The sequence below is a fragment of the Gilbertella persicaria genome (assembly GCF_025201335.1).
Source record: "Gilbertella persicaria strain CBS 190.32 chromosome Unknown B0P05scaffold_61, whole genome shotgun sequence".
Lineage (NCBI taxonomy): Eukaryota > Fungi > Mucoromycota > Mucoromycetes > Mucorales > Choanephoraceae > Gilbertella > Gilbertella persicaria.
Window position 1 is genome coordinate 135,195 of NW_026252022.1, and position 9,443 is coordinate 144,637.

General features: G+C 36.9%; 4 protein-coding genes across 4 annotated transcripts; 1 reads left to right on the top strand and 3 right to left on the bottom strand.

Annotated features, from left to right (window-relative positions):
* Positions 1 to 3: 3 nt before the first annotated feature.
* Positions 4 to 1,108, bottom strand: B0P05DRAFT_561606 (Yip1 domain-containing protein). Its single transcript, XM_051580493.1, has 6 exons — positions 785 to 1,108; positions 659 to 737; positions 559 to 601; positions 255 to 511; positions 144 to 202; positions 4 to 97 (listed from the first exon to the last, which is right to left on the bottom strand). Exons 1-6 carry the CDS (start codon positions 1,019 to 1,021, stop codon positions 41 to 43), a joined length of 732 nt encoding a protein of 243 aa, XP_051430269.1. The 5' UTR covers positions 1,022 to 1,108; the 3' UTR covers positions 4 to 40.
* On the top strand, positions 1,109 to 1,932 carry B0P05DRAFT_561610 (transport protein particle component). The gene is made up of 4 exons (XM_051580494.1): positions 1,109 to 1,451; positions 1,501 to 1,593; positions 1,636 to 1,729; positions 1,773 to 1,932. The coding sequence occupies exons 1-4, from the start codon at positions 1,122 to 1,124 to the stop codon at positions 1,805 to 1,807; spliced, it is 552 nt and encodes a 183-aa protein (XP_051430270.1). The 5' UTR covers positions 1,109 to 1,121; the 3' UTR covers positions 1,808 to 1,932.
* B0P05DRAFT_561613 (uncharacterized protein) lies at positions 1,933 to 2,569 on the bottom strand. Its single transcript, XM_051580495.1, has one exon. The coding sequence runs from the start codon at positions 2,546 to 2,548 to the stop codon at positions 1,949 to 1,951; it is 600 nt and encodes a 199-aa protein (XP_051430271.1). The 5' UTR covers positions 2,549 to 2,569; the 3' UTR covers positions 1,933 to 1,948.
* Positions 2,570 to 2,599: 30 nt separating this feature from the next.
* Positions 2,600 to 4,285, bottom strand: B0P05DRAFT_479597 (uncharacterized protein; the record flags this gene model as incomplete). The annotated part of the gene is made up of 1 exon (XM_051575077.1): positions 2,600 to 4,285. A coding segment is annotated over one exon (1,686 nt), but the record flags the coding sequence as incomplete, so codon positions are not given.
* Positions 4,286 to 9,443: the final 5,158 nt, after the last annotated feature.

Genomic DNA, 9,443 nt, shown 5'->3' on the forward strand with positions numbered 1-9,443 from the left:
ATGTATGCTGTGTAGAGTTTAATCTAATAAATATTTTTTTCTAAGATGTTAATACAAGCCATGTAATGATAAAATAAAACAAAAAGAGAGGAAATACCTATACAACACAAGTTAATTATCAATAGGAGTACTTTGTAACTTACAGCTAATGCACGGCGATTCTGCAAATGTATTTGTGATTCTGATAAAAAACCAACAGAAGCTATCATACAATGTGAATTGAATGTCAAAAAAAAAAATAGAGATTCTTTTACCATAAGTCGCCCATGCAAAAGATACAATACTGATAGGTAATCGAACCCAAATCAGTGATACAAATGTAGCCACAATAGCAGAGACAACAATTGGAAATAGGCAGTAACCAATGACACAAACAGACTGGAAGAAACTGACAGCACCACCTAATAATTTGGCATTGATAGTAACAATAGCAGCACCAGCCCACACAATCACGAAAATACCAGTGAAAATAGGTACTGCTTGATTATCTGGTGCTCTTACACTCAATACACTAATCTACTTGTAAGGTATTTGAGCTTGATATGATTTGTTACTTACATGGCCAATGTTAAACATAACAAAAGAGGGCCCCAGAGATCCCCTTTTTTTTATATATATATGATTAATATACACTCTTTGCAACAACACAAACACTCACAGTCTTTCAAGACACGACGATCCCCATTAGGCTGCAAGACTTGAAGTAGCTTATTACCTACTTTTTTCAGGTCACGCATCTAATACGCGCGTTATTGATATATGGCATTGGTAGATATACACATACAATAGTAGTTGTTACTGGCTCATCCAGCGTATCTTGGCCAGAATAAACATTGGATGTATTGCTTTGTGTTGGTATCTCTGTTGGTTGACTTGTGGGCAACACAGCAGGTGGTTCCTGTTCTTGTGTAGATTGCCCTGTCAAGTCAATGTCAGGTTCTATAAGTGCACTTTGACTATCCTGAGCAGAAGCAAAAGGATTTTCATACAACTCTTGAGAGTGGTTTGAAGGTGAGATCATATTGCAGAAAAGAAAAAGAGAGAGATAAACCCATGAGCGGCATATCTTTTAGCACTCTGAGTGTATTTCCCGCTCCTCCCTCCCTTCTTTCTCTTTTAATATGAACACAAACAGTACAATAACTAAGGGCATAAACAGTGATGACTTGCTTGCGACGCGTCTTGTAAGTGAGACGTGTATGGACTTGTTTTTGATTGAAATGGTGGATACCATCTGCCGAACCATAACAACAGAGACAGATGGAGATAGTGATGCTGTCTTTTACAAACTGGAAACACTCGGATTTGCAGTGGGACAGCGTCTTGTTGAGCGGTTTACTAGAGATCGTCCTCGTTTTGTTGATACTTTAGATGTCGTTAAGTTTATCTGTAAAGATCTTTGGACAGTTATGTTTAAAAAACAAATTGATAATCTTAAAACAAATCATCGAGTAAGGACAGTGTTGTAGAAGCAAGATACTAACTCAAATTAATAAAAAGGGTGTCTATGTTTTGCAGGATAATGGGTTTCGATGGTTTATGCGTATGTCCACCGATGTAGGAGGAGCTGATTCAGCAAAGAAAGCAATGCCTGTAAGTAAGTTAAGCAGATAAATTGAAGCTAATGTCAATCAGTATGTTTGGTTTCCCTGTGGTATTATTCGAGGTGCACTTTCAAGTTTGGGTGTTCCTACAGTCGTTGTTGCAGAAACCTCCAATCTTCCTCAATGTAAGCAATGGTTGCTGCCAATGATCACTAACATGACCTTTAGGCACTTTTCAAATCAAGATTGTCAAACAACAATAAATCTATTTTTGAACTAAGGAAAAAGTTTAATTCTCGTCTGATTTTAACAACGTGTAAAAATGTAACACACGTAATTAACATAGAAAACCAGTTTCTATGTGTATTCTATGCCAGTTTTATTGTCATTATTATCATTATTAACTAGTAAATAAAAGGGATTCGGCCACTTCCTTCAGACTTGGTAGATTTACTCTCTGACATATGAGGTGATTTTTTTGTTGATGAACTAGATCCTTTCCAGAACGAGGAACTTGATTTAGAGTTAGAAGTGAGCTTTGAAGAGGTTGAGGACGACACAGTCATTTCTGTATCACTGCCATACGATGGACCTTGTCGCAAACGAAAATTAGGCAATTTAATAGACTTGCCACTGTTATTTGTGCTACTGCTTATGCTACTCATAGTGCTTGTAGGTATGCTTGGAACAGAGCTAGTCTCTGTAGACAACGAACGTTGAGAAGTAGAGCGCTGTTGTGGAAGAGTTTGAGAGGAAGTAGGTGATGCATTCTGAGAAAATGGGAAGCCATTTGATGTATTAGTCCGGGTATTCTCTCGGGATAAAGGAGGTGTGCCTCGAGAAGGTATAGCGCCATTGTGCGATTGTGTTTGGCGACTAATGTCATATTTTTGCAAGAACCTTGAACCTTGATGCTGTGACGATTGTTGAGATGAAGTTGAAAACATTGAACTGACTGAAGCAGGTGTAGGAGGAGGAGAAAATGGTCTTTCTACTGGACTCATTTGCTGCTGTTGTTGTTGCTGTTGTTGTTGTTGTTGCTGTTGTTTTTGTCTATTCTGCATTTCTAATTGCTTTTGTCTTTGCATCATCTTCTTTGCATTAATCATGACACGTAAAGCACGTACTTGCAAAGATATAGCGTTAGAAAGGGAAGCTGATTCGTAAATCATAGTGGCTGTTTGAATGTTGAGCATTTGATGTAGTGAATGTGTTGCAAGTGCTTTGAGTCTAGGCACATCAAATAAATCAGCAATAAACAAAAGACGAGCCAAGATTTGAGGTTGGTGTTGTTGAGCAGTAACGAGGTGATCAGTATAGATAAATTGAAGAAAAGCAATTAGCACCACATAAGTATCTGGGAAACTAAGCTCTCGTTTGTCGAAATCTAACCCTTCAAAATTGCTTTGTGGATCAAGAAGTGGCTTCAATAAAGGTTGAACAGAAGGCCAGCGTTGAGACAATACAGCTGAATTGACCATGACATGTTGGCCATCAATTGACACAATCTTGAGGTCCGCCATCATTGGATCCTTGAGCAAAGCAAGGCCAAGGCCTTGACCAAAAGCACTAAAAGTAGATTGAGGAGGCTTGTAGATACCAAAGATCTCGATATCGACACTAGCCAAGTATTCAAAGCAATGTGCACGGTCTCTATAGTCTTCCTGCATATTTCTAGCCGGATGCCCGAATACTACAAATCGATTCTTGTCTTCGTATAACATGCCTCTTAACCAAGAACCTCGAGCTAATACATGCCCTACTTCGATTTTGGTCCAAATAAAGCTCGTTGTATCCAATGCCCAGATTTGAAATTGATTGCCTGTGTTCGAAAAGTGTGGACCTGCCAATATAAATTGTTGGCCACACATAAATGCAGATGGGAATCGCAAAGGTGGAGGTAATGCATTGCCTAGGTTGATGCTATCTGATTGATCCTGTAGTTCTATACTTTCATTTTGCTGGTTGAGTTTCCAAGTATGCAACTGTCGAGTGACTTCGGCTCCACTGAAGTTTGAATAGGCATGAATTGTGATTTCTGTTGCGTCTTCAGAAGTAGTGTTTACCTCTTCATAACTCTCTGAAAGAGCATCTATCGTTGGTGCAAAAGGCGGAGTCAGTTGGATTGGTGTAACAGCAATCGCAGCTGAACGATAAGCACCATACTGGAATCGATGAGAGAAGAGAGGAGGACACCACTGTCGCTTATCGATGTCAAACACATGAATGTCTTCAAAATATTCGTTATTGATGTCTTGACCACCCATGATAACAAGGCGACCATCAATTAAAGAAGACAGATGAGCGTAACGAGGTGAAGGCAATGATTGGTCTGTCATGTTGGGATATTCCCAAGAAAGTGTCTGAATGTTTAAAAATACTAAGTCATCACAAGGAATTAACTTATCGCCCTCTTTTTGTGTTTTTTCGACAACCATCCCGCCAAAAAAGATGATATGGTGCGAGCCATAAGCATTTGCTGAGTGAAAGTAACGAGGTCGAGCTGGTTTATTTTGTGGTTGAATAAGCATCCATACTTTGGTCTTCAGGGATAATACATAGAGACGGTTAGAAATCTGTCGAGTGGACTGAAGTCTTCCCCCAAACAAATAAACGTGGTCATTGATAATTGTGGTTGTTGCACCGATAAGTAAGGGAGGGACATCGCCTGTTGTTTTGTGGAATTCTGTGATAAGTTCTGCAATAGAATGTGTGGCTGGTGAATTTGTTGAAACAGCCATGATTTAGGCTATATTTGTTCTCGGTTACTTGTTTTGAATTGAAAAGTTGTAAGAACTGAATATGGTAAGGGAACAAGAAGAACAAAAAAAAAAGAGAAAAATATTTAAATAATTTTTTTTAGGAGTTTAAGGTGGATTTCAGCAATAGGTGTAACGGGTATTATAGTCAAAATGGATTGAGACCATGCGTAAACTAGGTGTTACACTTCAGGTCAGCATGTCTTTTTTAGATGCCGTTCAATTTCCTATCAATTATTGACAAGAAGGTGCTAGCCTTTTCATTCATTTGAGACATATAACAGTCAATATAAGTTTCACAAGTTTCAATGGCTCTGCAAAATAAATGAAGGATTGAGAACACTAAGTAAAATGTAAAACAATTTATATTGTGAGATTAGTTTTTTTTTTAAATAACAACAAATCAGCGCTTAGCATCTCTTCCTTTTTTTTTTTTTTTTTTTTTTTTTTTTTTTTTTTTTTTACAATCTGCTTATGAATCATTCATTAAGATGTCTCCTTATTGTTATACAGTTTGACTATAGACGAAAAAAAATTAAACCTTATCGAACATTTTCGATATTATGATGCTTCACTTTTTGTTTTATGATGAAGATGGGCAAGGGAGCGCCTACAACCAGAAAAGACAGAAAAGTACCATTTTATCACAAAGGGTCCTTTCTGTTCGTTGAGGTTAGAAGAGTTGCAGTCTCTTATCAAGCATTAGAAGAGTTGACTTGCTGCAGCCATTAGCAACCAATGATGATGCTCCTTCAAAAGAAATTAAGTGTGTCACCTAGGCTATAATGATACACAATCATTCAATGAAGTGGCTCTTTTTCGAGATATCTCCAAATTTCACTGACAAAATGTTAAACAACGATGCGAAGAGTCTCTACGTCAATGCTTTCGCAAGCTTCAGCAGTTCTATTTTTTAGGTCTTCTATTGCTTGAAATCTACAGAATGGCTGCTTGCGGAGATTGAAAATGGAAACAAGTCCAACTCTTCTTCCCGCTGCATCAAAACAGTCAAAGAGACACTATGATGTTGAGTATCTCTATGAATGAAATATTTGAAGAATTCGAACAAACTCCAAGACAAAGTAGCCTTGGCACAGATGATCTTCCATATGAAATCTTGAGTTTTATCATGAAACACCCAAGTCTTCATTCATTGATTATGGATGTGTATAATGATAGTTTAGCTGGTAGTCCTCCAATGTCATGGAATGAATCATTGATGGTGTTACTACCTTAGAAGGGCAATTTATCCGATATGAAGAACTATGGACCGACTATACTGACTAACACGGACTATAAGATTTTTACAAGGATGCTAAACTGGCGTATAATGATGATTGCTCCACAATTGATTACTCAATTTCAACTTGGTTTTATATGAGGACGATTTATCGCAGAAAATGAAATAATAATCCAGACTATAATGGAGGACGCACTAGCCAGAGTGCAGCAAGATACGACACAGGGCGGAAGTAGTGACCACGATTTAACGCTTTTACTTGATCAAGAGAAGGCATATGATCGGGTACACCTTACATATCTTAAAAGAGAGCTGATAGGCTATGGTTTCCCGGAAGTGATTGCTGATACAATACAAAAAATGCTCTCAAAAAACAAGATCAAAATTAACGTTAATGAGTTCTTCACAAAGAAATCAAGAAACGAAGAGGATCAAAACAAGGTGATCCACTATCACCAGTTTTGTATAACTTGACATTTGATCTATCTCTACGCTCGATTATACAAGATGGTGGGTTCAAAGGATATCAGTTTCGACTGCAAATACCAAGACCTGACTCTTCTCCCCCCCCCCTGCTACTATAACGACTAAAATTCTTTGCTATGTAGATAATGCTTTAGTATTTGTACATGATCCAAATAATCTAGAAATACTGCAACGACATGTATTGTTGTGAGATGAAGAGAGAATAGATGTAAAATAAGAGAAAAGGTAAGAACACAGAGAAAGTCCGTTAGAACTTGTATAGGCTTTTATTTCCCAAAAGAAATATGATCATTTTCAATTGCTATAAAATGTCGAGGTATCCATACTTTTTCTTCTCGGTCAAAGTATTGTTTTGGGGTTAGCTTCTTGACTACGGATTGATTTGTCAGAACAGGAGCAATTAAGAGAAATGCCTTTAGAGGAAGTTATCAGCTCAGCCAATAGTACATGATCTGACCTGAGCTTGAATAAACTATTACATATTTGTTAAATGCCAATGCTAATGTATTTGTCAGCTCTAACTGTCACTTTATGAGTGCCATTGATAATAACAGAGTCACTAGATTCATAATCTCTGACTATGAGGACGATGTAATACTTCTAGTAGAATGAGTGAATGTCAGTGACTATAGATCCATTGCAATTACCATAGATGTGATCTGGTCTTTTGCCATGATCATAATTTATTGATCTACGCATACGAATTCATATATGTTCACAACATCAGCCTATATCAGTCTATGTCAGTCTATGTCAGCCTGTGTCAGCCTATGTGATTCTAAGTTAGCCTATATCAGTTGTGGTGTTTAGGTTGTGAAAAGAAATATAGAAAACAGAAAAGAAAACAAAGAAATACAGTGAGACTGTTCAGTACTTCTTTATTACAAAAATAAATGATAATCCTCTAAGATATATCTTTTTCAGGTTGTCTTTTATACTACCTGATTTATTGACTAACTGTGACTATTGATTATCGATTATTGTTTACTTAATACTTTGACAGCTTGTGTCTGGGAGTTGACTATGTAGATTCTCCTTTAATCTAAAAGTTACCATTATGGTTTCCTTTTTGTAAATATCCATATTATCCCAGTTATCGTTATTTACTGTCATTATACAATGCTTACCTTATATTTATGATGTATAGTGCTATAAGTGATTATTCATTTATATGATGAAAGACTATTTATTATATTTTGTATTGAAAAGTGCTCAGATCATCACAAGAGGATCCACGAAGGTTCGTGAAGATAGAAGAAACAAGAATTTCTTAGAATGACCCCAATGTAGGTCTGATACAACCGGAATGAGATAAATCCATGTCTAGATACTTCTGATGAAAAGAAAGCGAGTTTACTAAGCTAAGAAAGTCGACTTAATTTGAGCACTGTCTTCAGATCTGCATTCAAAGTTTGTTGCACACTGTAATTGGTTGAAAAGAGATTCATTTTAGTATATATCAAATATCAAATGAGCTCTTTTTTCTGCGCCATTTGTTACGCATGGCATAGAAGAGAAAGGCATGCTACAATAATTGGTAGTCTTGAGATCGAAAAGGCAGCTTACGACACGATGAACAATGAATGGCATGTAAAAAGGAGATCAGGTACTTTAAATTCCGCTCTTCTTTACTTTTTCTTACGTACAAATTGTTGCTCTCTGCTCTGCAGATTGCTTTTTTTTTTCTCTTTATTAGTACTTGTAATGACTGTCTGATCAAGTTGGTAGAAAGAATAAGAATAAGAACAAGAAGACGAAAACTCTAGCCACTAGACTTCAAGTACACAAACTCGAAGCGTGGTGTTATAGTGTGTTAAAGACAGTGTGACAAGATCTAATCAAAGATGAGTCCTGATGGTAAAGCAAGAAAGCCCACTACTGCTTACAACAAGAGATACAGAGGCTAAAAGGAGAGGGTTGTATTGGTGCAAATCAGGAGCCACTACCCAAAAAAGAAGAAGAAGAAGAAGAAGCTTTGATATTCACAACACAGTCATATAGTGAATCTGAGCAAGCTGATGAGGTTATCGAGCAGAAATCAGAATATCAGTAGAGTGAGGATTGTTGATTATTTACAGAGAGTTTCTAAGCTTTGGTCTCCGAGTGCACAAGTGCTAGTATGGGATAGGTAAGTGTGTCTTGTGTTTGAATGAAGGCTGTTGCAACCTTTATCCAAATACTTGCTAGTAGCTGAAGCGTGTGTGTGTGTGTGTGTGTATGTGCGTGTTTAGCCTTAAGTCTATATGTCCTATAGTGCGATATCAAAGATAAGCAGGATCATAAAATAGCCCTGTCATAAAGCTGTTAGATGCATACTTCTTTGCTTTGATTCGATTGTTTACTATCAAGCATGTTTCCTTTGAAAGTGAAGATTGTTAAAGAGCTGAGAGAATCTATAGATAAAAGTAAAATAAAATAAAATAAACAAAACTATACTTTCTCTTGTAGTATATTTATTGATGCTAGAAAAGCATTTCCTTATTATGGGCTGTTAGAAAATATATATATATTGCTTGTGCGAGGAACTACAGACAAATCTTGGCTTTTGCTGCTAAGACTACAAGTCTTTTATAAGACATGATGGGTTAGAATTGGTTTTCTCTTCTAGTCATGTAAACATGTCTTTTGGTCGTCACTGATGTGAGAAAACATTGTCTACGAATCAATAATCGCTCTATCAATTCCAAAGCAACCCTTGTCCTCTTTTATCTACAGCCAAAACTAAACTGCTGTTTAAAAGCAAAGCAACTATTGGCCTTATTGATTGAGCTTTGGTGAAGAGTTTCACAAGACAAGTCTTTTTTTTTTCATCACTTTTAACACCTTTATATTTTTCTTATAGATTCTATCTATCCATATATGCAGCTTTATACCTGTTAGAAGGCTCAATCTGCTTACCTATGCATGCATAACCCTAAGTTTCCTGCTATCATTTGGTGTACAACAAGCAACTTTATAATGCATCTGATAAGAAAATAACACAAAGGCCATTTGTTCATGCATCTCTTAAAGTGGCCAATCTCTTAAAGTGTCCAAGGCAACAGATTGATTGGCTAAGCCACTTGACTTCGAATATGGTATTTTTATTTCCAGAAAAAATTTTTTCTTTTTCAAACCCTTGTCTTTTATTTTTACATTGTTGCCAAAATAAAGACCATATTGCTCAGGGTACCCAAACTCTTGTCTAGCTAACCTATGGAACTAAAAGAGTGCTACCTTCCAGCCGTGTAGCTGTATCTGTTCAGTGTTTTGCTTTTTTGGCGCTGTTTGGATATGACGTTGTACTAAGACCTGTGTAACCAAAAGCTGGGACAATAGCGATTGTTTATACACGTACGTACTAATTGGCTGCAGAGATCAGGTTTTTGGGTTTACTGATTCTCAATACATAGATACTTGTACTCCGGGGTACTT

What these genes read in the sequence shown, in the direction of transcription:
- B0P05DRAFT_561610 (XM_051580494.1), top strand. Translation starts at nt 1,122, where the DNA reads ATGAACACAAACAGTACAATAACTAAGGGCATAAACAGTGATGACTTG. An exon ending in ATCTTAAAACAAATCATCGA is followed by an intron (nt 1,452 to 1,500) that starts GTAAGGACAGTG and finishes ATTAATAAAAAG; the next exon opens with GGTGTCTATGTTTTGCAGGA. An exon ending in AACCTCCAATCTTCCTCAAT is followed by an intron (nt 1,730 to 1,772) that starts GTAAGCAATGGT and finishes CATGACCTTTAG; the next exon opens with GCACTTTTCAAATCAAGATT.
- B0P05DRAFT_561606 (XM_051580493.1), bottom strand. Translation starts at nt 1,021, where the DNA reads ATGATCTCACCTTCAAACCACTCTCAAGAGTTGTATGAAAATCCTTTT. An exon ending in TCGTCGTGTCTTGAAAGACT is followed by an intron (nt 602 to 658) that starts GTGAGTGTTTGT and finishes TATAAAAAAAAG; the next exon opens with GGGATCTCTGGGGCCCTCTT. An exon ending in TTTTGCATGGGCGACTTATG is followed by an intron (nt 203 to 254) that starts GTAAAAGAATCT and finishes ATTGTATGATAG; the next exon opens with CTTCTGTTGGTTTTTTATCA.
- B0P05DRAFT_561613 (XM_051580495.1), bottom strand. Translation starts at nt 2,548, where the DNA reads ATGAGTCCAGTAGAAAGACCATTTTCTCCTCCTCCTACACCTGCTTCA.